Below are 26,745 nucleotides of genomic sequence, written 5' to 3' on the forward strand. Positions count from 1 at the left end.
AAAAAACTCAGAATATTCTATTCTCAGTTCCATCTCGTAAACTAATGCATAGAATCGTCAATTGACGTGGTGAATTTCCCTGGTGCAAATCTAATCTAGACCTTCTTGGCTTGCTCGAGAGCCCCACGACGCAACACCACTGGATGATTCGATCAGGGCTTGCAGGGATCATGGGCCAACCAACCTGCAGGACCTCATTCTGTTTATAGCCGCTGAGTGGCCAGAGTATCCAATTATAGCACACAATCACAGCACCTCGAGCGGAGTCGTGCGTCCAAACACGAGGCCTTGTGCATGTTTCGTGTGCGTGAACCTTGGTCTCTCTCAAGACATTTTTGTTTATTGTTAGAATCGTTTCTGCAGGCTAAAACAATATGCTCCATTATTCAGCGGCCTATCCAAGGTCACTTCAACCCCATGCCCACCTGAACTGACTCCGTTTTTTACGCCGCAAGGACAGGCCACATCATGAATGATCGGCACAGCGTACTGTATTTTTGGAAGCGAGCCGCCTGGATATCTCGGATGTTTACGACCATGTCTCTGATCCACTATCCACTATCAGATGCAGGCGCTTTCTGCCCAAAAGACTCCGTCTCATCCAACCACCCATCGACTGACCGCCCTGTCAGTCCCGTTTAGGTAGATCCGGAATGACCTCACCCTGCTATGTTTTGTATGCAAGCGCCCGTATTCCAGATGGAGACGAGACGCTGCCAAGTTTGGATCATCGAAAGATGATTGATTTGCGCGTACCACTTACGTGGAGACCATCTCAGCTGAAATTCTACCTGACAAGCGATCTTAAGATTTGTATAAAGATTGAGGCTACACCAGCTCGTTACACATTCTTTTTGTTCCTCAGCAACAATTCACTTTCGTTTCATACAAACAACAACCTTTTTCATTCGCTTTACAACATTCGTTGAAACACGGAAAGATGAGAAGCTTCTTTCTACTCAGCGCCGCTGCTATTGGCGCGGCCAACGCTGGTGTTTTAGACTTTCGTCGTCAGCCAAGGGGAGACTACAATCTACCTCAGGGCTACACAACTTCGACCGTCTATGAAACCCAGGTCATCACAGTCACTGATTGTCCTCCCGATATTCCAGACTGCCCTAATGCACCTCATGTAACGACCAAGACTGTTGCTGTTTCAACTACCATCTGCCCCATCTCCGAGGTTCAACCTACCCAGCCTACTGATCTCTATCCTCCTCCTGCTCAGTCTGCCAACACTGAGCCTGCTCAACAAGAGACTACTCCATATGCTCCCCCCCGGCTGCTACTACAGATGTGACTCCTCCTGAGCAGACAACCTCAGAGGATACCGGCAAGGACACTACCCAGTATGCTCCTCCTCCCGTTCCCACTGTCGCTACTTCCGAGCACCAAGATACCACCGACTATGCACCTCCCGAGTCCGCGGCCACCGAGACTGTCAGCAAGCCTGTTGAAGACACTTCTGATGTCGAGACTCCTACCAACGCTTATCCCCCTCCCGGTAACACTCAGCCTTCAAAGGATACCACTGATGTCTCAACCCCAACTGGAGCCTATCCCCCTCCAGAGAACACTCACAAGACAAAGACCGAGCAAGAGTCTACTGCAGTCGTCACAACTGAGGAGTCCACCCCAACCGGTGTTTACCCTCCTCCCGAGAACACTCCATCTGAGTCTGAGCACGAGTCTACTGCTGTCGAGACTACTGCTGAGGGTAAAACCTCAACTGACTTGTACCCTCCTCCTGCCAACACAGAGACCACCAAGCCCGGTAAAGACTCCACTGAGGCTCTTACACCCACTTCCGAGTACACTCCTCCCGAGAGTACCGATGTGACCCAACAGGGATCTACCGATGTTGGCAGCTCCACTGACGCGTATCCCCCACCTGAGGGTACCCCAACTACCCAGCCTCTTAGCGAGGGTACCACGGCTGTTTCCGAGACCACCAAGCCTGCCCAGTCTGAGACCGAGACTGGCAGTGCCTCTACTACACAGTGGACCACCTCAACTGTCTACACTACCAACGTGTACACCATCACTTCTTGCCCTCCTGAGGTTCCCAACTGCCCTGGTGGCCAGCATGTCACTACAAAGACCATCGCTGTGTCTACTACTGTCTGCCCTGTCACTGAGACCAAGCCTGTGACTGAGCATGGCGAGACTCATACTCCCAACTATCCTATCCCCGGCTCTACCGAGACTGAGCACCAAGGTACCGAGACTGCCACTGTCTCCAAGCCTGGTGAGACCGAGACCAAGACTGAGTCTGTTCCTGAGGAGACTGAGACTTCTCCTTCTACTGGTGCTTACCCGCCTCCCAAGGCCACCACTGGCACTACCGAGGGAGTTGAGACCGAGACTACTCCTGCTGAGACCAATACCGTTCCTGCTGAGACGGAGACTACCAAGCCTGCGGTCGGTACCTCTACTGGTGCTTACCCTCCTCCCAAGGCTACCACTGAGACTACTGAGACCGGTGTTGAGACCGAGACCGAGTCCCTCCCTGCTGAGTCTACCAAGCCTGCTGTTGGAACTTCTACCGGTGCCTATCCTCCTCCTAAGGTTACTACCGGAACCCAGACTGCTAAGACCGAGACTGGTTCCGAGCATCCCACTGAGACTCAGCCCAACACTGAGCAGACCAGCCAGTGGACTACCTCAACTGTCTACACGACTAACATCCGCACCATCACGTCTTGCCCTCCTGAGATCCCCAACTGCCCTGGTGGTAAGCACGTCACAACTGAAACCATTGCTATCTCTACTACTGTCTGCCCTGTGACCGAAAAGGGATCTACCAAGCCTGCTACTGTCACCAAAGAACAGCCTACTTACCCCGTCCCTACCCAGGCTACTGAGACCGAGGGCCAGTCTACTGCACCTACTACTGAGACTGAGGAGCAGCCAACTAAGCCCGTGACTCACCATGAGGGATCTACCAAGCCTGCTACCGAGACTGAGACCAAGCCTGCTACTACCGGTGGCGAGGAGCACCCTACCGAGACCAAGCCAGCAACCGAGACTAAGCCTGCTACTGAGACTAAGCCCACTTACCCAGTTCCCACTGAGACCAAGCCTGCTAGCACCACTGACTGGACCACCTCGACTGTCTACACCACCAACATCCGAACAGTGACTTCTTGTGCTCCTGATGTGCCCGACTGCCCCAATACTCCTCACGTCACAACCGAGACTGTTGCCATCTCCACCACCGTCTGCCCCGTCACCGAAGCGCACCCCACCGAGACCAAGCCAGCTCCTACCAAGCCTGCGACCGTCACTGAGGAACAGCCCACCAAGCCTGCCACCGAGACGAAGCCTGCTACTGGGGGACACTCTACTAAGCCCGCTACTCAAGAGCATCCTACCAAGCCTGTGACTGGTGGTCAGTCTGAAGCTGGATCTACCCAGCCTGCTTCCACTACTGAGTGGACTACCTCAACTGTTTACACGACTAACGTCCGCACTGTTACATCTTGTGCTCCTGAGGTCACTGACTGCCCGCTTACTCCTCATGTCACTACTGAGACTGTTGCTATCTCTACTACTGTTTGCCCTGTTACCGAGCAGCATCAGACTGAGCCCAAGCCCACTGAGCCCAAGCCCACTGAGCCTAAGCCAACCCAGCCCAAGCCCACCGAGCCCAAGCCAACTGAGCCAGTCAAGACTACCGGATGGTCAACCTCCACCATCTACACCACTAGTGTTCGCACCGTCACTGCTTGTGGCCCTGAGTTCCCCAACTGCGAGACACCCACTCCTCACGTCACTACTGAGACTATCGCTGTTTCCACTACCATCTGCCCCGTCACTGAGCAGCACCAGACCGAGCCCAAGCCTACTCAGCCTAAGCCAACCGAGCCTAAGCCTACCCAGCCCAAGCCCACTGAGCCAGCCAAGACTACCGCTTGGTCTACCTCTACTGTCTACACCACCAGTGTTCGAACTGTGACTACCTGCGGTCCTGAGCACCCTAACTGCGAGCAGCCTACTCCTCATGTCACCACCGAGACCATCGCCATCTCTACCACCGTCTGCCCAGTTACCGAGGAACAGTCTTCTCCTACCAAGCCCAGCACTCCTGGCCAGCCTTCTCAGCCTTCTCAGCCAGAGCAACCCTCTCAACCCGTGCAGCCTTCCAACCCTGAGCAACCCACCAAGCCTGCCGGTGGCAACCACCAGACCTACCCCGTCGGACCCGTCCCAACTCAGCACATCGTCACAACTGGCTGGTCTACCTTTACTGTCTACACCACCAACATCCGAACTGTTACTGCCTGCGCTCCCCACGTTGCTAACTGCCCTGGTACTCCCCACGTCACCACCGAGACCATCGCTCTCTCAACCACTCTTTGCCCCGTCACCAAGACTCAAGTCATTCCCGGCCCTGGTGCTACATACTACCCCCCTGGACCTCACCGACCTGGCAACACGACATCCACTCTTTACACCACCAAGTACTTCACCGTCACTGCTTGCCCTCCCAAGGTCACCGACTGCCCCATCGGCGCTGTCACTTCCACCGTCTACGCCACAGCCACCACCCAGATCCAGCAGTGGAACCCCTCCAACTCTCACGTCTACCAACCTCCCTCTCCCACCAAGGGTTATCCTCCCACCATCCCTACCAACCTGACTCCTGGCAACCAGACAGTCACCACCTTCATCCGATCTACCACCAAGCTCTACGAGACTCCTGTCACGACCCCCAAGGCGGTTGAGACCACTACTTCCAAGGCTGGTTATGAGAAGCCTCCTTATCCTGTTTACTTTTAAGATTTCTGTACCTACATGCATCTCAAAGTGTCTGGAACCATGAGAGCAACGACTGCATACTTTACTTAGAATGAGTAACTTACGACCTACATGACCCGTTTTTGTATTTAGATATTATCATATTATGCACACGAAAAGAACATAGCTTAGAAGCAATACTGTCAATACAATAGTACATCTTTCCTTGTTTATTACATACTGGCTGTTGTATATGTATCAAGTGATTTCGCCTTAGTGACTCTAACGAACCTCACTCAGACATCTACTACTATCTACTCGTCAAAGATGATCACAGCTTCGACTTGAATTCAGTTTGAATCTTTGACAAAACAGGCTCTGCAGCACGAACGGCATCTAAAGCCATCCCATAACCAGCCTGGAACCCAGTGCCACCAGCACCATAGTTGTGAACGACAGTACGCTTCTGTCCCGCGACAGTCAAGTCTTCCCTCTCTACTCGAGCACCTCCTTCGCGCGACGGACGAAGGCCGGAGAAAGCTGCGAGAACATCTAGACTTCCATTCCTGACTTCATCACTGAGCGCCTTGGTGCGTTCCAGGATAGACTCTGTTTCGTACGAGTAGGTAGCACCGTCACTGGCAAGACCGGTTAGCTCGCGATACACAACACGGACAGAGATTAATCACTTACCCGTTGCCCTTTTGCATATACCCTCCGAGAATAACATGTCCTTTGGAAAATGGCCGAGGGATCACGTATGTCTCGTAATCTTTACCATGCCTCATAATGTTCGTGTGAACCTCGGGCGCGTGAGTTAACAGCACTTGTCCTCTGGTCGGGTAGCATTTAGAATCCTCGACTCCCGGCAAGATTCGCGCAGCATTGCCAGTACAGTTGAACACGATCTGGGTAGATTGGCTGAAAAATGCGGTCTGAAGATCTGGAAGCTTTTGTCGAACAAAGCGAACACCGTAGTCACTCTTCAGTCGCTCATAGAGGTAGAGCAGATGCTTCGGCGCATTTACAGTGAGAGTAGTAAATGATACAGCAAACTTGACGCCCTCAGGCAGTTCAGAGACTGGAAGTTCTTGGAACTGGAATATGTCAGCTGGAATCTTATCATCCTGTGCATGAACTTACGTCTTCAAGGTACTCAGACATTGCCTGAATCTTATCACGAGGAACAATGTCGTCCCATAACTCAGTGGAAGGCGTTCGCTTAACGTAAGATTGCTCTGGCCTCTCAGAAGCAAGCTTGCTGAGATGGAAATATCCGGCCTTGTCCCATTTCAGGGCGTTGGCATCTGTGCCAGAGATAGCTGAGAAGTTACAGCCAGCCCTGTAAAGAGATGAGCATAAGCAAGTCCGGCGCTAACAAGCGGCATAACTGACCATGGAGAAGTATAAGTCAGAGCTGTGTCTCCAGGAAGATGCTCAGCAATGACTGTAATGGACTTGCCGTAGCCTCTCTCTGCGAGGACAAGAGCTACATCAAGGCCAATAATGCCAGCTCTTTTATGAGGGTCAGTACAGAATTGCAAACGGGTTCATCGGTATCCAGGCCAGCCACTCACCCCAAGATTACGATACTATCGTGCGCACTCATGTTGATCTTTGTAAATTAGATGATATAATAGATTCCAGGCAGATTGATGAGTTCACAAGATGTCACATATCTACTACGGAGGGACTGGTGCTTCATTTGAAGCTATACAACGCAGTCTTGCGATACTAGAGCAGAATCCAGAAAGCGTATGCCGCTTGCAAAGCCGAGACTCTTCTAGAGGTTATTTCCTAAACCGGAAATACGACACCCAAGTGGGCAGTAAGCCACGTCGCCCCATCACTACCACCAAGAGTAGTCGAGTCAAGAGCTAACACCAAACTAGGACTTCGCCTATTTGAGCCTCAGACATTCTGGCAAACTGTAGCTAGGCCGGTAACCTTGTCGGCTGAGATCTCTGAGCTCTTAGGTGCTACTTTTGGTAGGGGTTGAGTATGGGTAAACTACGGATACTGCCCGGCAATATTGAGAAAGCATAGCGGTGGTACATCTGAGATCCAAAGACAAGACGATGTTCCTACTGAAGCAAGGTTGCTTTGCTTGGTGCCTTCTAAACTTATCTGAGGTTGGCTTATATCAAGGGTCGAGTACTAAATGTCTCCAAGTCCATTAAAAGTGATCTACAGGATTCTGATGAAGAGAGTCTTTTGCCTTTATGAACAGAACTTTTATAAGAATATGAGGCTTCTCCGGTATTAAGTCCCTTGCGATTTCAGTGATGTCCATCAATTGAATGCGACTGAAAAGGGCTTGGATGTAGAGTAAAATGCGTTTTATTTAATGCCAGTATTTACAAGTATCTCAACCATCGCCCTTAATAGTCAATCTTGAAGCTAAACTCATCCTCCCAGTGCATAGCCCAGTAACGATCCCAGATAGCCTTCGTAATAGGTCCAACCTTTCCATCATTCACAGGCTTATCATCCAGGGTAGTGATAGGCATAATACCACCAGCAGTTGTGCACATCAAAATCTCATCAGCCTGATAAGCCGCCTCAATCGGAACATGCTCAACACGAATCTCATATCCACAAGATCGCGCAGCGTCGATGACACTCTTCCTTGTAATTCCCTGCAAGACTCCACGATCAGGTGTATAGAGCACGCCATCCTTGATGATGACGACGTTGAAGCCTGATCCCTCGGTGAGGTTGGCATCACCGTCAGTGAGGAAGGGATAAGTGGCGCCACGGTCGTTGGCCTCGAATAAGCCGCGGACAAGATCACCCCACTGAAGATTCTTAATGGTGGGATCGATAGAACCAGGTGGAACGCGTCGTACGGTTCGTGCAACAATCGCACGACCACCATGATACTGATCCTCAGGATCCATAACCCAAACATATGGCTGAACAAACATGTAAAGGTTGTTATTAAGAAGCTCCTCCGGCTTCGCTCCCCTCACACCCTTAAGACCACGAGTAACGATCAATTCAACAAACGCATCCTTGATCTCACTCTTGGCCACCATCTCAATCAAGATCTTCTTGATCTCCTCACGAGGAATAGGGAAGCGAAGTCTCATCTTCTTGCAGCTGGCCTCAAGACGATCAAGATGGTCGTCGAGACGGAAGAAGCGGCCGTCCCAGACGGAGGGCACATCGTAGGTCAGGTCGCTGTGCATGAAACCCTGGTCGAGGAGGGGGATACGAGCTGATTGCAGGGGAACGAGCTCGCCTTCGACCCAGGCGATGCCTTGGGAGAGGATGTTGTTGCTGGCTTCAAGGGTGGCTTGTCGCTTGGCGTAGCCGGCGAATACCTTGTCCATGGTCGCCATTTTGCTGTGTTGTCTTTGGTGTGATGTGTTGGTGGTGTTTGTTTTGGTGACTGATGAGATTGATGGATTGAGATGATGTGTTTGGTTGGTGAGATCAATTAATCTGATACGATTCAACCTTTGCTTTTGTAGACGTTTGCAAATTATCTTGAATAACTCCAAGACATGTAGAACGAGATACCCCGAGTCTCTATGGAGAATGATACACGCCAAGTCTCGACACAGTAGTTACTCAATGGCGTAATTCCTCTTTGGGTAATACTGCATCCCCGCAACCAACCGGATTGCCACCAGACCAACGGCTCACCCTGTCAAGCAACCCCCCAAAACGGTTGAGCTGTACTGAGTAATTACTTTATCGCTGCGGAATGCGCTGAGGGGAATTACCACTGGTTGTTGATACAGTCTTGTGGCACTGAGATAAACTTGGCTGGAAAGAAACGCAAAGACTGCTGATTCGGGATTCAACCGTCAAGAGAAGCAAGTGCACCTATTCGGAATATGATTACCAGATAACAAGTCTCGTTAATTATGATTACGAACGAGATTGGCTGGATTAACCGAGAGTCCTTGCACGATCTCTTGCCTCTACTCATCGGACTGAGAAACACAAAAGTCCAGCTGGACGATGATCTAGATTTCGCCATCGGAGTGACAGGATGACAACTACCGTCATGTCAATTCTTCACATTGTAATTGTTATTAGACTTGTAAGGCCCGGCTGTGTTTCCTTCAAGTAAGAGTTGGGCTTGTAACCAGACAGCCTCTGGGCACTCTGGCCCAATCATCCCAGCAGATATGACTCCATTCGGAAGATAGAAAATGCCATTTATAGTAAAAAATGCGAGTAGTATATATACATCATGGATCCCTCCCATGTTTCAAACTCGTGAATGTTTGTTTGCCCAATCTGACATTCAAGTATTGACACGGCTGGTTCTCTTGTCCCAAACCTGGAAAGGAAGCTCACTAACGCTACCAAAGCAGAGACTGCAAACCCGAAGTACGCATTAAAAATTCTCATCCGAATAAATACTGCCTCCCCTCCCCAGAATTAACATTCGACCGACTCTTCTGATCAATAACAGACCCCCACCATGAATCCGCCGCCTCATCAGCCCAAACCTCCTCAAGCAGAGTATTCGCCGTCAAAAACATATCATATCTCGTCCTCTCATTCCACCAGCTACAATACGTCCTCGCAGCTTGTCGCAAGTGCTCATCCGACGTCTCGCACCCAGCAAGAAATACCGGAAGAAGGAGTTGCTTTTGCAGCATTGAACTATATCTACAGGACGTGACGTGGTTGAGAGTCTTGCGAGCGAGGAAGCCTAGTATAGATGGAGCGGGTTGATCACGCTGCCATTTGAAGACGCGACCGATGTAGATTAACAGTCCGTATCTCCAAGCTTCGGCGCAGTGATGTAGATCCTCTTTGTAATGCGCCACGTCGCCTATATCACAGCCTGTAGTATCTGAGACGAGTTGATCTGGAAGATCACCGTATTCAGGATCTGTCCACTCTCGTATCTCTTTCTCTACACCTAGAACAGGTTCCATGTCGAACTTTGCGCAGGTCATGTTGCTTATAAGCTCGAATTCTCGTGCATAGGATCCAAGACGAATCATGTGTCGGAATAAGGCTTCTGGGCAGCCTGATACACTGTAGAATGTTTCGTTGCTTGTTTTGTCGTGGTTGAAGAGACTGATTATCGTTGATTCGGAGAGCACGCATCCTTGGCGGCTTGTGAGGGCCAGAGTAACATCCCACCTGTTTCAGTCAGCACTCGGTGTATGTAATTGGCGTTAGGTGGTGCTTACCAGACCAACATCTCTATCCGTGCTTGCATCCGTGGTGTCTTCTTCATGTTGCAGAACTCGGCAGCCTGTATCATTTTATGCGCCCGCTTGAGATACCACGTCCAAGGTCCATGGGCAGATGTTGCACACTGAAGATATTAGCACCCAGTGAAGATGTCTCGTAAGGTGACTCACATCGAGGGTCATGAGAATAAGCACCGCGTCCAAGAATGTCGCTTCAATCGGTGACGCCTGTGACACGCCTTCCATGTCTTTGAGCATCTGAAGAGCTTTCTTCTTGTGCATCTTGGCCTCACCGGCGCAAGAGCCCGTATCGCGATTGATGTGCTTGTAGGAAAGAGCGAGGATGCAATGGAGGAGAAGTTGTGAGCCACGGCCAGTTTCGGCATCGAACCGGAACGGGTTGGCGGCAAAGTCGTGAGTTAGTGGCATGACGCAGAACTCTTGGTCATCTAATTATCGTTAGGTTGAGCTTTGATAGAGATTCCAATCACCTGTACGTACATCGAGTCAGTAACTGCGCAATGGTGTCGCTGATGTTGCTCGGCGCTGCGTGAGAGTTGAGCAATGGCAAGACGGGCTCTTCAATTGCTTGTGATTGCGCATTTGCACCAAATTCGCCTGTCGTACCACCGTTTTCATTTGGCAACTGTGGTCCTATGAAGTGATTCTCGGGTGAGTTGTCGGTTGATGATGAGTCGCCCAACTGAATGAGAGAAATGTCGGGGCCAAAATAAATCGGTAGTTGGCCATTGACCTGGTCAAAAGGTGCCATGAACGAGGGCCCTGTATCGATAAAGGGGTTCATAAGACTCGAGTAACTCCAGTCTATATCACTTCCGCTGTTCATACCCTCTCCCATCATCATGTCGTGATCAAAAGGATTGGCATTTTCGTGAGGAATCACTGGAGTCGCAGCCAGAGGAGCTTGCTCTGGAGCCTCTGTCGCTTCTACTGCTGGGGGCGTTGTGTTCTCTGCATTCTTATCTTGACTTTCGCTATTACCATCCGCTGACTTTGAGCTCGATGGCGGCGTCGCAGGCTCAGCAGGAGCAGCTTCATTTTGCGGCTTTGGTGTTGACGTCGACGCTTGCTTTGATCGTGTTGTCGGTCCGATGAAGTCGATTGAACCTGGTGCTGTTCCGTCGCGACGTCTTCTCTTGCGACTGAACGCGCCAACGAACTTGAACTCTCGGGGTGGTTTGACAGCCGACATCACGTTGATTGCTGGATATAGATATGTTTCAAGGGTAATACAGGAAAGTGAGGGTTTCTTTGGAGAATGAATGAATGAGGGGAAGGGTTCAGAAAGCTTCCCAAGCTTGAGAAGAACCTGGACCCATCCCCCATCATGACACTAAAAACGCCCCCGCCCGCCAGGTTTTTAGTGCAATCGACTACGGGGAATCAAACCGTTACAGTGCGTATCTTTAGTGGCGAATATCCACCGGTTGTTGAAAGATAACTTGATGAGCAGGGGATAAAGACTGACGATTCTGCGTGTCGCCAAGTATCTGTCCATGCCGCAAAGAGGGCCTCATTGGTCATGAAGCGAGTCATTGATCTTGAAACGTCATAACTTGACGATGTCAGTTTGGAGTTTACATGCAGTCACTATATGTTATCTTATCACATGCTTGATTCAGCATGACATTTCTTCAATCTCAGCTCATTCATTTAACAAGTTATTCGTTCATTTATCTCATGATTCAAACTATAGACTGCTAAATCTAATTGTACAGACCACCATTGGCAGAGAGCACAGAGCCCGTAGTCCACTTCGCATCATCTGTGCAGAGGAAAGCAACCAGAGGCGCAATATCACTGACCTCACCAACACGCGCCGCAGCAGGTGTAGAGTCAATGAGAGGCTGCATGTCCTTGAGGAACTGCTCGTCACTCTGGAACCATTGGTCTGTAGCGATTGGGCCAGGATTCACGCAGTTCACAGTGATACCGTGAGATTGACCAAGCTCCTTGGCCCAGACGCGAACGAGAGCCTCATCAGCTGCCTTGGTAGCGGCATAAACTGTCTGTCCAGCGACACCGAGACGAGCTCCTGCTGAAGAGATGAAGACAATTCGACCTCCCTTGGGGAGATGGGGCTCTGCAGCCTTTGTAAGGAAGATAGGTCCCTTGACATTGGCATCAAAGTGACGAGTGTAGAACTCCTCGGTTGTGTCTACCAGATTGGCCTCGTTTCCTTGAGCAGCGCTGCAAATCATGTGTTAGTAATCACTGCTTCAGTATTCATTGAAATACGCTTACTTGTGAATAAGAATCTCAATCTTGCCAGTTGAGCTGATCTTGAGAGCAGCATCAATCAACTTGGGGATCTCTGCAGTCTTGCTGACATCGGCTTGGACAACAATAGCCTTGGTGCCATTGGCCTCAATCTCCTTAGCGACCTTCTCAGCTCGCTCTCGGCTACCGTCTGATACGTAGTTGACCACCACGTTGGCACCTCGCTTGCCAAGGAGGATAGCAATGCCGGCACCAAGTCCGCTGAAACGTATTAGTCAAGATTGTACTCGCCTGAGGCTGTAGTGTTGCCCAGGGTAGCTTACCGAGACGCGCCAGTGACAATGGCAGTCTTGCCAGTCAGTTCGAGACCAGTAAAGTCAGGCATGTTGTCAAGTTGATGATGAAGTACACTAAAGTTATGCTATAATGCTGAGTGGTGTGTTGCGGTGTGATATGATACGGTAAGACTCGGGTATGGTCTGACTCTTTCAATGAGCTGTGGTTCGAGATTTTATGAACAAAAGCTGAAGAGCATTTAGTGTCAACGCCATAATTATCCAATTGATCATGACCATGGTTATGGAAGTTTGCAGTAATTACCCAATGCGGTATTAAGACGACGAAGACTCCGCTGAAGCCACTTGCGTGCGGAGCTCTCGTTACTACCTAAATAGGAACTAAAGAGAGCTCCAACCCCGCAGAGTCCACGATAGGAAATAGTACCAACTTTATGATGGAGCCCGTGGTGGAATTTGCCGGGTTGAAGATGGCTTGAGAATCCACTAATGATTGGAGTAGGTCTGACAGTGCAAATACAAGCCCGCTGTAACTAGATAAAGCTAACTCGAGTTTATCGCCATCGAAGCTAGACTCCAGCTACCTCCAAGCTTTCGACTTCGAATCCTGCAACTCCAAGTGTTTCTCCATTCTTTGCCAATTAGTCGCATTGCCACTTGTCCAGTATGACACCCAAGACAAAAGACGGCCATATTTGGGAGCCTCACACAGGCTTTCAGAGGGGACTTGAGAGCGATGCTGTTATCTCGCCTCAACGGTCAATCTCTCCAGCCAATAAGGTTTACGATGTTATCGTCATTGGAGCTGGATATGCTGGCCTGGCAGCAGCTCGCGACCTCAGCCAATTGAGTAAGTGGGATTGTCAGACTGACTACTGATCATAATCTGACTTTTTGTAGATCACTCTGTCCTATTGCTTGAAGCACGAGATCGAATTGGTGGCAGGACATATACTGCCAAGAAGGATGGTAGAAAGAACCTGTCTTTATCTCAAGGCTTTACTGACAATTTGAAGGGTTTCTCTACGAAATGGGAGGAACTTGGGTTACTCATCATATGGGTTATCTGTTCAGAGAAATGACGCGATACAATATGGACCGCGATCTCATAACCACGGGAAGTCCGGATATGCATAAAGGGTACTACACCATTGATGTACCAGGTATGAGCACAATCAACTTCACTTCTACTTCATGTTGCTGACGAGAGATAATCGCAGGTGCTACACCGCGCAAGCTCAGCCATGAAGAAGCTGGCGCAATGCAAGCCAAAGCCTGGGACATGTTCGTCAACGTCGACGGCCAATTCGGGCGAACCATCTGCCCTCTACCCCACGCCCAACTAAAGAATCCCATTGTTGATCGCTCAACCGTTGAGAAGTGGGATCAAGTTTCCTGCCACGACCGTTTCGAAGAGATCAAGCATAAACTTACGACCGAGGAACAAGGTCTCTTGGTATCTCTACTACTTCATATCTCAGGCGGAAGAATGAAAGAGTCAAGTCTTTGGGATATGATCCGTTCACATGCTTTGCTTATGCACAGTTCTGATAACTTTGCTGATGTTTGGTTGAGATATAAGCTCCGAGATGGCCAGACTGCACTTGCAAAGCGTATGTTTGAAGAGGCAACAGGAGATGGGCTGGAATATGCCTTCTCAACGCAAGTCAAGTCTATTGCTCAGGACTCATCTGGTGAAAGTCCGGTGACTGTGACCAGCAGCAGCGGCAATGTCTTCCGAGCGAAGAAGATCATTACTACCATCCCTCTGAACGTCTTGAAGGATATCGAGTTCTCTCCTCCACTCACACAGCGTCGACATGAAGCAATCAACATCGGTCATGTCAACCAGATGACCAAGGTTCATGCTGATGTTAGCAACAAGGAACTCGAGAGATGGAATGGCATGAAGTTTCCTGGTCTTCTAATGTACGGCTATGGAGACGGCGTGCTACCGAACGGTGATGTTCATGTCGTTGCTTTCGGTGCAGATGAACGGGAAACATTTGTTCCAGAGAATAATGCGGCACAGACTATTGAAGCCCTCAACAAGATCCATCCCATGGATGTCAAGAGACTGGTAAGCACTCCATTCACATTACACAGAGAAGTATCTAACAGTACCTAGATGATACACAACTGGAGCACTGATCCCTTCTCCAAAGGAGGTCCTGCCTGGTGGCAACCTGGCTACATGTCCAAGTACCAAGACGAGCTTCAGAGTCGACACGGCAATGTCCTTTTTGCTTCGGCTGACTGGGCGCATGGCTGGAGAGCTGCTATTGATGGTGCTTTGGAGCAGGGTTGTCTTAATGCTCAGGTCGCTCATCGTGAGGTCAGTGCTGCTAAGAAGAAGGCTGTTGGTAGTAAGCTTTGAGGGGGGGAAGTCGGGCAATTGGTGTCGGGGTATGGGGAGGGTATATGTGGCCTAATGATAGGAGACGTCTTCAATTTCCTTTATTAGAAGCTTCGTCACATTTCTGGAGTGATTCGAGGTCCGTCAAGCGGGCAAGGAGAGAGACCAAGGCTTAGGTAATTGATAACACAGCCACAGAGGATTATAGGGACCCATGCTGACGTGGTCTACTTCTATGCCTTCTACGAGCCATTTTAGAGTTTCCGAATGACCCTTTCAATACGAGATGTTGTAATTTGCTGGTGCTTCTAGCCATGAAAAGGTTTTCGGTTAAAACGGCTTAATTAAACTTTAAAAACATTAACTCTGAGAAACGTGCCTTGCAAGGCATTATCTATATGGAAACATAAATCTTACTTGATGAGCATATGAGAAAAGTTTATTATATCAGGCTTCTATTTGAAAGAGATATCGTTATAATAGGTTTCGAAGATGTCTTTAACCAGTGGCATACAAACTCGGGATGCTATTCATTGGGCCCCAGTCTTAAAACCACAAGCCCACTTTAGTTATCCACTTCATCTTCCACTTTAATGAGACGAAGATATAGCCTGTAACTTGAAATGTCGGTATCCAGTGTTTGTATCTGTCCGAGACTTGACAGGCCTTGGCGTGGGTAGCAAAGTCGTCTCTTGAGAGCTATATTAAGAAAGCATCCCCCTTTTAAGGCCTTGAGCAACAACACAATTAGGTCAATGTCATCAAATCATCTATTTTCCCGCTATTCATATAAAGACAATGAAGTTCCAAGCTATTCTGGCCCTACTCGCTGTTACCGGCGCTGTTGCCTCCCCAGTCAGCGACAGTAAGTTAACCAAAGGCACCGCCAGTTAAGAGAGCATTCACTAAAACAACATCCTAGAAGATCTCCAGCTTGAAAAGAGAGCATCCTGTAACGTCTGTGTGTAAGTGGTCACTGGAGATTTGGAATTCCCCTTCCCTAACGAGATAACAGTACTACCGTTAAGGGGAATAGTGAGACAATTTGGGGCAGAGGAATTCCATATGAGCAAGGTGGCTTGACCACGCGGAATGTATACATTGGATGTGATGCTTTGATCGATCGCAAGCGATCTACTCGATGTTCCGACTGGAGTGTCTGGACGCGAGGTGACTGTGGAAGAGTTACCAAGCAGCAGCCTTGTTGAATGACATCGCAGACCGGCAAATTCCATGCGTACCATTGCTCACTGGTGTTTAAACTACAAAATGGCTATTTTCTATCTGGTATATCGCTTAGATTGCAAACGCCTTTAGTTTATCTTGCTTAGAGGATAGCCTTATTGAGGTAGTTGCTTTAGTGAAGATAGTGAAGAGGATGATAGTATACATCTTAATAAGTGGATGTTATGTTCCTAATTACCTAGTAGTATTAAGAAGACTACAAGGTCAAATACTCTTAGGAGTCGCCTAAGGGCTAACTCTCCATCGTGATCAAGTTTTTGTAATTGCTACACTTCCTTCTCACTCTGGCCTTATACCCAACATCTCGTAGTCGATGGCGGGACCATCGAAATAACGACGAACAGTGAACCAGAGACAACCCATGATAAGACCCATGCATCCGAGTACAACACACACGCTAAGTCAGTCGTTAGTAAAACTGGGACAGATACAAAGAGCAGTTCGACTTACTAATTCATTGATCCAGCAGTCACAGGAAGGGCATTCGGGAAGCAAATGAAGATGCCAATCGTAGTAACCCAGAGAGGAGTCCACGCATTGCAAAGATAACCTCCAACTTTTCCAAGCTTGAAAGGTCGTGGTGGCAACCTGTTCTCTCGTCCATGGATCAGGGTGATAGCTTGAGGGACAGCGTATGAGATGTTGACACCAAGAACTGCGGTTATGATGATCGAGTTGAAGGCTTGAGTACTGGCCATATACAATAATCCGTAGATGATGCAGAAAGCAACTGAGAGAAGAGTTGTACGGACAGGGAAGCCGAGGGAGGGCGAGATGTGATTCCAGTAGTTGGAATAAGGCAAGCCACGCTGAAGAATTTGTTAGCTCTGGCCAAGACGGCGGTATGAGAGAAATCGAGGACTCACGTCTCGGGAGAAGGCCCAAGTCAATCGGCCGCATGTGATCCACTGACTTGGCATGCATGCTTGTCACTGTTAGCTAAAGCTTCTTAGACTAGTTGAAACATCTATACTTACTGTAGAAGATGACAACAAGAAGAGACTGCAATCCAAGTGCCGCCGATTTACTTCCTGTAGCTTGGTGGAACACTTCAAGACTGGGTAGATGAGCTGCCCTGACAGCATCGAGATCCTTGATGACAAACATCATGGCCAAGATAAACGGCACAGAGGTGAGGAGACCAATAATCATGGTAAGGTTCCTGAAATGTTCAGTCAGAGTTCAGCCTGCATACACTCAAGGATTATAGACTCACATTGCTCGAGGGATGGCCTTGCCAGGGTGGTGCATTTCTTCAGCAACATGAATCACAGCATCCATGCTAGCAAACGCATACATCGCATTGCCAACGCTCATGACCCAGGCAACTCCATCTGGCCAACCGCTTGTACCATCGAAGGTCGTGATGAAGCTCGGGTGGTTATAGCCATCGCTCATGGCGAGGATCGTAATAGTGACGACGACGAAGCCGAGAACGGATATCGCGAGACAGGCTTGTGTCCACTTTCCGAGGTGCTTTTGCGGGATCGTGAAGATGGGGATGACTACGAAATGTTAATACGGCAGTTAGAGTGTCAGAAAAGATACCCACGTGTGATCAAGATGAGCCCAACGTAAAGCAGATATGAATGCCAGTTCTGAGGGTGGTAATCAGGATTGACAAAGAGAATCATGCCAATGATGCACTGCACATTATTCGAGATGCCAGAGCAGGTAATCACCCACCATCCGAGAACACTGATAGTGCCCACGGCAAAGGCAGCGAAGCGTCGATATTTCTTCGGGGCGAGGATGTACGTGAAGTGATATTGGCCTGTCATTGAATCAACTCGTCAGTCAGTGGTTTCCAACAGACATATATGAACTGACCTCCTGAAGATGGAAATGCCGATGCTTGCTCCGCCAGTCCGAGAATGATAAGCCACTGTACAGCGCAGGCGACTATCAACCCAAACACAGTCGCTTGGGCTCCTCCGTAAAGAAGACTCTGTCCAAAACAACTGGCGTACGAAACCCAAGAGTTGGTGATGCTAAAGCCAAGTCCAAGAGTACCCAACAGATCAAACGATCGTCTCATCACAGGGGCATGGCCCTGAGCGAGAAGAATGTTGTCGTCGACTGCATCTGGACTCTTGGTGAAACTTCCGACATTTTCAACTCTGCCGACAGCAACATCATAGTTGTTCGTGACATTGATGTCGGACTTGTTGTCAGGATTGTTCGGGACTTCTGTGCTGTGAGCCATCTTGAACAGAGAAAAGATGATGGTGATGAGTGATGAGTGTCAGATTGAGTCAGGAGAGTGAAGGTAATATACTTTTCGCTGCAGACTATTCCCAACGGCCAGGCCGGCTAGTCGGAATCACTACAGCCAAGCAAGACAGCAACCAATAGAGGATCAGATACGTATCAAAGTGACCAGTATCTCCCCCGCAATCTATCTCCCCGTTAATCAAGATTAGACCCCCAGAACGCGGGGGAAAACATGAATCGTTAGTTGGGTTATCTCGGCATTGCAGTGCATCACCCAAGACTGGGCCTTTGCCGATAAGCTTTACTCTCGTGAAGAGTTAGCACTGTGTGGGGTAGACTTGTTTTTTTCGTGGGTCACGTCTTAATTCCGTTTCTAGTAATAAGCCCTCGGTCTCCTCAACTTCCCCACGCTTAAAAGATCAGTCGTGTTTCTCCAACTTGGACAGCTTTTACAGGTACCAGCTCCGTATCTACATCGATATCAGACAGTATAACTCTTGTTTAAAGAAGTCGTATATTTACTGCTCGCTATCTATTGGCCTCATCTGAAAATTTGCCCGAACGCCACGCACTACTTCAATCATGGCCAAACAACAGAAAGATAATGAGATCATCGAGTTCGCCAAGGGCCTCAAGGGTACCCCTTGGTGCGAAGAGTATGAGAAGATGATCTCTGGTATGCTGTAAGTACACCTTACACCTTTGATACTACGCCAGTGCATGATTCTAACCGCGGGGTCAATCTCTTAGCTACAACCCCCTGCATCCAAAGCTGTTGGAGGGCCGCCACAGAGCTCGCGGTCTGTCGTACAAGTACAACAACCTTGACCCCAACACTGGCAATCATGAAGAGATCGGGGACAAGCGGGCTGAGATGCTTTCGGAGATGCTCGGAAAGGTCGGCAAAGGGACATTCATTGAGACACCCTTCATGCCTGACTACGGAAGCAATGTCTCCATCGGCGAGAACTGCTTTATGAACTTTGGGTAAGTCGAGAACTCCGAGGTACTTAATTAATGAGCGGAACAATGACTAACATTCTTTCCTCAGCTTGACCATTCTAGATACCAGCCTTGTCATCATCGGCGACCGCGTGCAGATGGGTCCCAACGTGCACATCTACACCGCAGGCCATGAGACAAGCGTGCTATCCAGGATCAAGTTCGTTGAGTTCGGTCATCCCATCCGCATTGAGGATGATTGCTGGATCGGTGGCAACGTTGTTATCCTCCCTGGTGTTACCATTGGACGAGGCTGCACTGTTGGTGCTGGTGCGGTGGTTACTAAGAGTCTGCCCCCTTACTCGATCGCCCTGGGTGCCCCTGCAAAGGTAGTCAAGACGATACAGAGCGTGGAGGAGGAGATGGCGGATCCTAACAATCCTTACCGAAACATGCCTGATCGAGAATAGATAGTATGCTTTGGCATTTCCTGTTTAGGTCAGAAAAATAAAATTGGTCATTGTGTATTGCGTATCAGTTGTTGTTATTGAACTCTCCATTCTCAGACATTACTGTGTACTCATTGTAGCTAGTCCGCCAGTTCCTTTCCCTTCCTTCTATCCGTTGATCCACAAGCATCATCTCTTTCACGCATCTCTAGATAGCGATCGCCTCCGCTTGGACCTCAACATGCATCCCGGGATTAACAAGACCAGCCACAACAACCGAGGTCAAAGTCGGAGTATGCCCCGGATACCGTTCGCGAAAGATGCTAAGCAGAGTTGCCTCATCCTCAGCTCGGGTAAAGTAAGCAACGAGCTTATGAGCTGAACCAAGACCCTTGGTAACGCCCGCATTCTTCAGCGCTGCGTCAAGACAGTCAAACACTGCGTTGAACTCCGCTTCTGTAGAGCTGGTGACGAGTTGACCTGTTTTGATGTCTACCCCGACATGGCCTGTAGTTATGACCAGAGAGCCTGATAGCGGAACTGTGGCGGCTGTTGCGAGTGACGAGGAGCGGAGCATTTCTCCCACCGGCCCAGGGAGGAACTGATAACGAACTGGCGAAGACATGTTGATAAGGTAGTTATGGCACTGAGTTCTGTTGCTGTTGTAGCTTGTGAGGCTTGTTCTTGTGCCTTGACTTGATGATTGCTAGATCACTGGAGATAAAAGCCAACTGCTATCAAGAGCTAGTCAAGTCTCCGTTTTATCTCCAGGTAAACTTACACGGTCTGTTGACTTGTATGTAAATGGCATTTGGTCATCGTGGCTTATCGCGTATCCAGTTCAAATCTATGCCTAATTGGGTAATAACTTCAACTCCATTCTTGGTGTTTGATCCCCGCACCTGTCCCCAGCTCCATTCAGTGCATTCGCCCTCCGTTACGTCCTATCTACGAAACTGGTAAAGGCGCAGTGCTTCTACTTCGGGGTTTTCATCCATCACTGCGAAAGAGCGAGTTTGGGCTAGATCGGCGAAGCTGTTCTTATACTCTGTAGAGAGTTGAGTGCTTCCGGCCAAATGACAGCGAATCTAACCATCCCAGGCCCGATACCCTCCGATCTAGACTGTTCCAGATTCATTCAGCCGCAATCATGCCGTCTGTGATATCACAGGATGTTCAATCCAAGCTTCGTGGTATTATCGACGAGTACACAATTGGGGGCTCTGAGAGCAAGATCCCAGGTCTCGTCTACTCCGCGTTCAGAAATGATGGCGAGCCGATCTTTCAGCATTACTCTGGCTTGAGAGGAGTCACCTCAGAAAATCCCATGTCAGAAGATATTATCTTTTTTATGGCATCTTTCACAAAGTTGGCAACATCTGTGGCATGCATGCAACTTGTTGAGCAGGGGAAATTGCGCTTGGACGACGCCGATCAAGTTGAAGCCATCTGCCCTGAGTTGCGGGATGTGAAGGTGTTGAGTCGAAATGAGGACGGAAAACTTGAGCTTGTTGAGAAAACTAGGAGAATTACTCTTCGAATGCTTCTCACTCACACAGGTACGAATTGAAGCTCTACCTGGAGGAATGTGCGCACTGACGAATGACCAGCCGGTTTTGGATATGCTTTTGAAGATGAGAAACTGGCCGAGTTCAGTCGCCCTATTGGCTTTGATGACTTCTCCGGGGAAGCAATCGATACAGCAAATCGACCTTTGGTGAACCAGCCTGGCGAGACGTTTCAATACGGTGTCTCAATGGACTGGGTTGGTGCTATAATTGAACGTACGTACAAAAAGTCTTTGGAGAAAGTCTTCAAAGAGCGGATTTTCCAGCCCCTTGGGATGAACCACGTCACTTTCCATCCTTCAAAGGAAGACAAGTTGAATTTGGCGTATATGCATCGCAGAAGCCCCGATGGCAAGCTGAGTACTGCGGACCACTTTTATCGACGTCCACTTCTTGCTCAGGATGGCGAGAAGGTTCCATGTGCTGGAGGTCATGGATGCTTTGGAAGACCAGCAGAATTTGGAAGTAAGTTCAGGCGCCATTCATTCTACTTTTTGTCTTGCTCATTGCAAAACAGGAATCATTTCACTACTGTTGAATGATGGGCTCGATGCAAAATCAGGAGTTCGGCTTCTCGAGGCTGAGACAGTGAATGGTAAGTTTAACTCTTTCTGCTGCATATTCTGCCCGATGTGCACTATTCACACTGACAACTTTGACTAGACATGTTCACTGATCAAATCCCCGACAAACCACGATTCAGCAACATCAGTGTCCCTGTGGCCAAACCAGAACTAGCAAACCCAACTCCTTTGGCTCCGATGCCAGATGATTACACCGAGGGATGGGGTTTATCATTTTCTATCAACCACTTCCCAGAGTCAACCGGTCGTGCAGCTGGATCAGCGTCTTGGGAAGGCTTGGCCAATCTTTTCTGGTTCGCTGATCGCAAGAACAATATCGGCGGTATTATTGCTAGTCAGATTCTTCCATATGGTGGTAAGTCAAATCCGTGGATGGAGAGATAATTCTTTGCTAACTTGACGGCCCAAGATGCATTGGTACTAGAGTGCTCGGAACGGGTAGAGACTGAGATATACAAGACGTTGCAAGTCTAGAGACGCTCGACGTCTGGTTGCCAAGATCCTTTACTTTACTTTTAGAGCTCTGTTTCCCAAAAAGCTCATCATGAATACATCCTCTTCGATTGACCTATCTGCGTTTCCTTGGCCTTATGAACTACATGACTTGAGCTTCGACCCGTTACGTTTGTTGCCGATTCAAAACTGTTTATCATTGTGAAGCCTTCATATATCGTTCAATAGGCCTGTATAGTGCCATGTGCTCATTGTGTGGTTATTCCCTTTACAGCAACCTCTTGTTAGACACCAGATCAGGTAATAAGTCATGAAGCGGGGTTTCGGTAAGTGCCGCCATCTTCTCGAACTAGCCTCAGTGGGTACTTGGCTGTTACCTCAAAGAGCACTTGGAGAATGAGACAAGCGTCTTTTGCCGCTTTCACTCTCTGCTCATACTACATAGCCAAGGCGGATGAGCTGCCCGTGAACAGAAGGCTGTCTCGTAGCCTGGCACAAGTGACAACCATGGCTTCTCAGTCTGCAGAGCGTGACGCTCAGTTCAACACCCTTGTCGATGTTTTGCACAGTGTCAAAAGCGACATATTCGATCCTTTCACCATCAGCCGGACATACTACGAGTCTGCAGGAGTTCATATCGGCGTTGATATTTTAATTCCTCGTCAACTCAAAAGCCGGAACCCACCAGTCGTCGTCAGAATCCACGGCGGTTTTCTAGTATGCGAACCTCAATATTACACTAACCTTTGAGCTGACTCATGTTGCAGATCACCGGTTCAAGTTTGTTTCCTGCTTGGTTCTCCAAATGGGTTCTTGACTTTGCTGAGGAGCAAGATGCTGTTATTATCAGTCCCAATTATAGGCTTCTTCCGGAGGTGAAGGGACGAGATATCATTGAGGATATGGCAAACTTCTGGAGTTGGGTGCACTCTGGAGGACCTTCCCGTCATCTCGCAGCAATTGGGGAACATAAGCTTCGATTGAACCTTATAAGGACCCTTCTCGTGGGTGAAAGTGCTGGTAAGCTCAGTTTGTCGAACCCCATCATTACCATTCGCTGACCTTCTGATCTTATTGAAGGTGGCTACCTGGCTCTACAGTCTGTTCTGTCGGGCTTTGTGAGACCCAGGGCGATTATTGCCCTTTACCCAATGGTCGATATGAAAGCGGCTCACTTCACCAAGTCCTATGCAAAGTCAATCGTCGGTGTAACGAACTACCCCAGCGAGGATGTCGAAAAGTTCGTTTACTCTACTTCTGGACGGCCTGCAATCACTGAGGCAGATCCTCCTGTGAGACTTGACTCAGCTATGGCAGTTGTGCATAACGGGCGCTATCTGGAGCTTTTGGGCCAGGACCCTGAGTTATTTATCCTTGATCGCATTGAGAAAATGGGATCAACTTTAAACCCTGGGGGGTCTTTGTTGCCGCCCTTGTTCCTGCTTCATGGTGAGGAGGACAGCGCAGTACCTATTGATGGTACACGAAAGCTAGTGGATTCCCTGCAACGGTTTGACCCAGGTACTAATATTCATCTGGCTATCAGGCCGGGGGACCATGGATTCGACTTTACGGCTACCATTGATGAGCCTTGGTTGAGAGAAGGTTTGGATTTTGTCGTTAGTCCATGGTTAGATAGTAAGAGTCTTATATAGACTAACCCAAATGGTTCCTCTCCATCTTTGACAGACCTGACACAAGCACACTGTAGACGCAACTTTGAGATTGAACTTTTGAATGTTATAAACATGCCCAATATTTATGGCATCATCTTCTACTGGATTATTACAAGTTATAAAGACAGTGGGTTGACAACAATACTCTAATCATGACCCATCAAAAAACAGTTTTAACTGACTTTCTTTCCATAATTTTATCTCAAGCCCATTAACCACTCTTGTGCACAACACCAATGATCTTCTCAACAACAGAAGGATCAGAAAGAGTAGTAATATCCCCAAGCTGATCCTGTTCACCCATAACCACCTTTCGCAAAACACGACGCATGATCTTTCCAGACCGAGTCTTGGGCAGATCAACCACCATAAAGATCTTCTTAGGAGCGGCAAAGGGACCAATGTTGTTGCGGACCTGCAATCTGAGCTCAGCGTGAACTTCTTCCTCAGATGTTCTGAATGCTTCCTTGAGACAGACAAAGGCGATGACGGATTGGCCTGTTACTTCGTCGGAGACACCTACGACGGCGGATTCAGCGACGGCGGCGTGCTCGACCATTGCAGCTTCGATTTCGGCGGTTGAGAGTCGGTGGCCGCTGACGTTGATGACATCGTCGACACGGCCGCGGATCCAGTAGAATCCGTCTTGGTCACGAGCAGCTCCATCACCGGTGAACTACATAATCATTAGTGACTGTTGCTTCAAGCTAGCTTCGGGGAAACTTACGTAGTATCCGGGATAGACCTTGAGGTATGTTTCCTCGAATCTCTGGTGGTCACCGTAGACAGTTCGGGCCATGCTAGGCCATGAGGTCTTGAAAGCAAGAACGCCCTCAACACCGTTACCGTGGATCTCAGCACCAGACACAGGATCGATCAAGACGGTGTCGATACCGAAGAATGGTAGACAGGCGGATCCAGGCTTGGTGGGCGTGACACCGGCGAGAGGCGTGACGGCGTGAGAGCCAGTCTCAGTTTGCCAGTATGTCTATTCCAGTCAGTTACGTTCGTGGATGTCCATCCACGTATGTAGTGCGTCAACTTACATCGACGACATGGCATTCACCCTTTCCAATGACATCGTAATACCACTTCCAAATCTCAGGAGCGATAGGCTCACCAACTGAACCGAGAACTCGCAGGCTACTGGTGTCGTGGTCCACAGGGTCAGATCCAGCTCTCTTCAACAAGCGAAGAGCAGTAGGAGCGACATAGAAGTGCGTGATCTGATGGTTTGCAATGATATCCCAGAAACGAGAGGCAGTGGGGAATGTCGGTGTGCCCTCAAAGACAACTGTCGAGACTCCCAAGAGGAGCGGAGCGTAGACCACGTAGGTATGGCCGGTGATCCAACCAACATCGCCAGCGCAGAAGTATCGATCGTTTTCATGAATGTCAAATACATACTTGCCCGTTGCAGCTGCCCCAACCAAGAAACCACCAGTGGTATGCAAAATTCCCTTTGGTTTGCCTGTTGATCCAGAAGTATACAGTAAAAACAGAGGGTCCTCGGCGTCCATGGCCTCGGGAGGGATGTAGCTTGGCCACTTGGCAGTCTGTTCGTGCCACCAGTGATCTCGTCCTTCAATCCACGCGACCTTGGCGCCAGTTCTCTTGAAAACAAGAGTCTGAACACCCTCGAGTGGGCTCAATGCTTCATCAACAATCTTCTTGATACCGATTGTTCGACCGCCTCGCTGACTCTCATCCGCAGTGATGACGACCTTGCTCTTGGCATTGACGACGCGGTCTCGCAGCGAACCAGCTGAGAAACCAGCGAAAACAACAGAGTGAACAGCGCCGATACGGGTGCAAGCAAGGATGGCGACGAGAGCTTCGGGAATCATGGGCATGTAGATGGCGACTGTATCGCCCTTTCGAACGCCAAGGTCCTTGAGAGCCCAGGAGACCTTGCTGACTTGCTTGAGCAGCTCGCCATATGTGATGGAGCGTCCGCCGTTGCCATCGTCAGTTTCGTGGATAATGGCAACCTTGTTGGGGTCCTTGAGCGCATGGCGATCCACGCAGTTGAACGAAGCATTGAGCTTTCCGCCAAGGAACCAAGAAGGGTTGCCCTCGACCAGAGAGCCACTCTTAACAGTGTGAAAGTCATGCTCCCATGTAAGGAGCTCACGAGCTAGGTTACCCCAGAAAGCTTCGGGCTCCCTGATGGAGAGCTGATGCATATGCTGGTACTCCTCCAAGCCTGAAGTTCGTTGTAAGTACGGTAAATATTTCCGGATTGGGATTTAACTTACTGCCTATGTGAGGCTTGCTGGGGTGTCCTGAAGATTTGCTGTTAGTATGCAGCTATTTTACAGCATGGGTTCACGCACGTGCGAGCATCTTGTCGGGAAGATCTAACTCAATCTTAGTACATCTCAATACCAGCAGAGTTTTGTATATACGTACACCATTCCTCTCCGTCACCACCACCATTGGTAATCGGTTGTGTCGATATGGGTTGACGCATGATGTAATCGTATGATGTATTTTTATGCAATGAAGTGAAAGTAGCTTTTTCGCGTGGCAGCGTAGTGCGAAGCTTGGAATTTTATCGATATCGTGAAAAAGTCGAGGTGACTGGAAGGGGAAAAGGGGTGAGCAGAGATATTAGGTCAGCAGGATCCACGCTTAACCCCCTTGTCACTGTTATGGTGATATGACGCAGTGGGCGGTAGTGGGAAATCCTTGTCGCTTGTGATTCAGTGAGCTTTTGGTGGGAAAGTGGCTTCACTTCCAATCAGAGGTCAATTTCGCCGATCACAAGCCGCGGTTCATGTAGTGAAATTAAACTGACTCAGCCTGTTTTC

General features: G+C 49.1%; 13 protein-coding genes across 13 annotated transcripts; 6 read left to right on the forward strand and 7 right to left on the reverse strand.

Annotated features, from left to right (window-relative positions):
* Positions 1-3,306: 3,306 nt before the first annotated feature.
* BKA55DRAFT_527224 (uncharacterized protein) lies at positions 3,307-4,782 on the forward strand (the record flags this gene model as incomplete). The annotated part of the gene is made up of 2 exons (XM_046188912.1): positions 3,307-4,134; positions 4,168-4,782. Coding segments are annotated over 2 exons (1,443 nt in total), but the record flags the coding sequence as incomplete, so codon positions are not given.
* A 289-nt stretch (positions 4,783-5,071) lies between these two features.
* On the reverse strand, positions 5,072-6,349 carry BKA55DRAFT_545736 (uncharacterized protein; the record flags this gene model as incomplete). Its single annotated transcript, XM_046190841.1, has 5 exons — positions 5,072-5,378; positions 5,434-5,837; positions 5,884-6,082; positions 6,136-6,255; positions 6,318-6,349. The coding sequence occupies 5 exons, from the start codon at positions 6,347-6,349 to the stop codon at positions 5,072-5,074; spliced, it is 1,062 nt and encodes a 353-aa protein (XP_046042547.1).
* Positions 6,350-7,121: 772 nt separating this feature from the next.
* On the reverse strand, positions 7,122-8,172 carry BKA55DRAFT_655324 (aminotransferase; the record flags this gene model as incomplete). The annotated part of the gene is made up of 1 exon (XM_046197419.1): positions 7,122-8,172. The coding sequence occupies exon 1, from the start codon at positions 8,082-8,084 to the stop codon at positions 7,122-7,124; it is 963 nt and encodes a 320-aa protein (XP_046042548.1). The 5' UTR covers positions 8,085-8,172.
* A 736-nt stretch (positions 8,173-8,908) lies between these two features.
* On the reverse strand, positions 8,909-11,202 carry BKA55DRAFT_584159 (fungal-specific transcription factor domain-containing protein). The gene is made up of 4 exons (XM_046194282.1): positions 10,410-11,202; positions 10,080-10,357; positions 9,906-10,033; positions 8,909-9,855 (listed from the first exon to the last, which is right to left on the reverse strand). The coding sequence occupies exons 1-4, from the start codon at positions 11,119-11,121 to the stop codon at positions 9,105-9,107; spliced, it is 1,869 nt and encodes a 622-aa protein (XP_046042549.1). The 5' UTR covers positions 11,122-11,202; the 3' UTR covers positions 8,909-9,104.
* Positions 11,203-11,635: 433 nt separating this feature from the next.
* On the reverse strand, positions 11,636-12,534 carry BKA55DRAFT_599146 (uncharacterized protein; the record flags this gene model as incomplete). The annotated part of the gene is made up of 3 exons (XM_046196355.1): positions 11,636-12,119; positions 12,174-12,410; positions 12,473-12,534. The coding sequence occupies 3 exons, from the start codon at positions 12,532-12,534 to the stop codon at positions 11,636-11,638; spliced, it is 783 nt and encodes a 260-aa protein (XP_046042550.1).
* Positions 12,535-13,111: 577 nt separating this feature from the next.
* Positions 13,112-14,822, forward strand: BKA55DRAFT_527077 (uncharacterized protein; the record flags this gene model as incomplete). The annotated part of the gene is made up of 5 exons (XM_046188897.1): positions 13,112-13,295; positions 13,346-13,414; positions 13,462-13,608; positions 13,666-14,525; positions 14,574-14,822. 5 exons carry the CDS (start codon positions 13,112-13,114, stop codon positions 14,820-14,822), a joined length of 1,509 nt encoding a protein of 502 aa, XP_046042551.1.
* Positions 14,823-15,556: 734 nt separating this feature from the next.
* BKA55DRAFT_743565 (uncharacterized protein) lies at positions 15,557-16,075 on the forward strand. Its single transcript, XM_046201554.1, has 3 exons — positions 15,557-15,666; positions 15,724-15,766; positions 15,817-16,075. The coding sequence occupies exons 1-3, from the start codon at positions 15,600-15,602 to the stop codon at positions 16,007-16,009; spliced, it is 303 nt and encodes a 100-aa protein (XP_046042552.1). The 5' UTR covers positions 15,557-15,599; the 3' UTR covers positions 16,010-16,075.
* A 250-nt stretch (positions 16,076-16,325) lies between these two features.
* BKA55DRAFT_526983 (amino acid/polyamine transporter I) lies at positions 16,326-18,252 on the reverse strand (the record flags this gene model as incomplete). The annotated part of the gene is made up of 7 exons (XM_046188891.1): positions 16,326-16,443; positions 16,497-16,855; positions 16,913-16,971; positions 17,024-17,208; positions 17,263-17,551; positions 17,599-17,820; positions 17,877-18,252. The coding sequence occupies 7 exons, from the start codon at positions 18,250-18,252 to the stop codon at positions 16,326-16,328; spliced, it is 1,608 nt and encodes a 535-aa protein (XP_046042553.1).
* A 402-nt stretch (positions 18,253-18,654) lies between these two features.
* On the forward strand, positions 18,655-19,288 carry BKA55DRAFT_212179 (maltose acetyltransferase-domain-containing protein). Its single transcript, XM_046185166.1, has 2 exons — positions 18,655-18,943; positions 19,011-19,288. Exons 1-2 carry the CDS (start codon positions 18,843-18,845, stop codon positions 19,249-19,251), a joined length of 342 nt encoding a protein of 113 aa, XP_046042554.1. The 5' UTR covers positions 18,655-18,842; the 3' UTR covers positions 19,252-19,288.
* A 430-nt stretch (positions 19,289-19,718) lies between these two features.
* BKA55DRAFT_584165 (uncharacterized protein) lies at positions 19,719-20,446 on the reverse strand. The gene has a single exon (XM_046194283.1). The coding sequence runs from the start codon at positions 20,274-20,276 to the stop codon at positions 19,860-19,862; it is 417 nt and encodes a 138-aa protein (XP_046042555.1). The 5' UTR covers positions 20,277-20,446; the 3' UTR covers positions 19,719-19,859.
* Positions 20,447-20,563: 117 nt separating this feature from the next.
* Positions 20,564-22,473, forward strand: BKA55DRAFT_584167 (beta-lactamase family protein). The gene is made up of 6 exons (XM_046194284.1): positions 20,564-20,701; positions 20,753-21,210; positions 21,262-21,684; positions 21,737-21,814; positions 21,883-22,158; positions 22,213-22,473. The coding sequence occupies exons 2-6, from the start codon at positions 20,802-20,804 to the stop codon at positions 22,275-22,277; spliced, it is 1,251 nt and encodes a 416-aa protein (XP_046042556.1). The 5' UTR covers positions 20,564-20,701; positions 20,753-20,801; the 3' UTR covers positions 22,278-22,473.
* A 290-nt stretch (positions 22,474-22,763) lies between these two features.
* Positions 22,764-23,911, forward strand: BKA55DRAFT_527284 (Alpha/Beta hydrolase protein; the record flags this gene model as incomplete). Its single annotated transcript, XM_046188915.1, has 3 exons — positions 22,764-22,973; positions 23,024-23,276; positions 23,337-23,911. 3 exons carry the CDS (start codon positions 22,764-22,766, stop codon positions 23,909-23,911), a joined length of 1,038 nt encoding a protein of 345 aa, XP_046042557.1.
* A 232-nt stretch (positions 23,912-24,143) lies between these two features.
* Positions 24,144-26,405, reverse strand: BKA55DRAFT_527112 (uncharacterized protein; the record flags this gene model as incomplete). The annotated part of the gene is made up of 6 exons (XM_046188899.1): positions 24,144-24,608; positions 24,660-24,920; positions 24,979-26,138; positions 26,191-26,217; positions 26,269-26,292; positions 26,345-26,405. 6 exons carry the CDS (start codon positions 26,403-26,405, stop codon positions 24,144-24,146), a joined length of 1,998 nt encoding a protein of 665 aa, XP_046042558.1.
* Positions 26,406-26,745: the final 340 nt, after the last annotated feature.

The sequence above is a fragment of the Fusarium redolens genome, assembly GCF_020744475.1.
Source record: "Fusarium redolens strain MPI-CAGE-AT-0023 chromosome Unknown BKA55scaffold_25, whole genome shotgun sequence".
Lineage (NCBI taxonomy): Eukaryota > Fungi > Ascomycota > Sordariomycetes > Hypocreales > Nectriaceae > Fusarium > Fusarium redolens.

Bases quoted from the DNA above. Each gene is read 5' to 3' on its own strand.
- BKA55DRAFT_584159 (XM_046194282.1), bottom strand. From the start codon at position 11,121: ATGTCGGCTGTCAAACCACCCCGAGAGTTCAAGTTCGTTGGCGCGTTC. The intron at 10,358-10,409 runs GTACGTACAGGT...AACGATAATTAG, and splicing joins TGCGCAGTTACTGACTCGAT to ATGACCAAGAGTTCTGCGTC. The intron at 10,034-10,079 runs GTGAGTCACCTT...TAATATCTTCAG, and splicing joins TTATTCTCATGACCCTCGAT to TGTGCAACATCTGCCCATGG.
- BKA55DRAFT_743565 (XM_046201554.1), top strand. From the start codon at position 15,600: ATGAAGTTCCAAGCTATTCTGGCCCTACTCGCTGTTACCGGCGCTGTT. The intron at 15,667-15,723 runs GTAAGTTAACCA...ACAACATCCTAG, and splicing joins TGCCTCCCCAGTCAGCGACA to AAGATCTCCAGCTTGAAAAG. The intron at 15,767-15,816 runs GTAAGTGGTCAC...ACGAGATAACAG, and splicing joins GCATCCTGTAACGTCTGTGT to TACTACCGTTAAGGGGAATA.
- BKA55DRAFT_212179 (XM_046185166.1), top strand. From the start codon at position 18,843: ATGGCCAAACAACAGAAAGATAATGAGATCATCGAGTTCGCCAAGGGC. The intron at 18,944-19,010 runs GTAAGTACACCT...TCAATCTCTTAG, and splicing joins AAGATGATCTCTGGTATGCT to CTACAACCCCCTGCATCCAA.
- BKA55DRAFT_584165 (XM_046194283.1), bottom strand. From the start codon at position 20,276: ATGTCTTCGCCAGTTCGTTATCAGTTCCTCCCTGGGCCGGTGGGAGAA.
- BKA55DRAFT_584167 (XM_046194284.1), top strand. From the start codon at position 20,802: ATGCCGTCTGTGATATCACAGGATGTTCAATCCAAGCTTCGTGGTATT. The intron at 21,685-21,736 runs GTAAGTTCAGGC...ATTGCAAAACAG, and splicing joins AAGACCAGCAGAATTTGGAA to GAATCATTTCACTACTGTTG. The intron at 21,815-21,882 runs GTAAGTTTAACT...AACTTTGACTAG, and splicing joins CGAGGCTGAGACAGTGAATG to ACATGTTCACTGATCAAATC.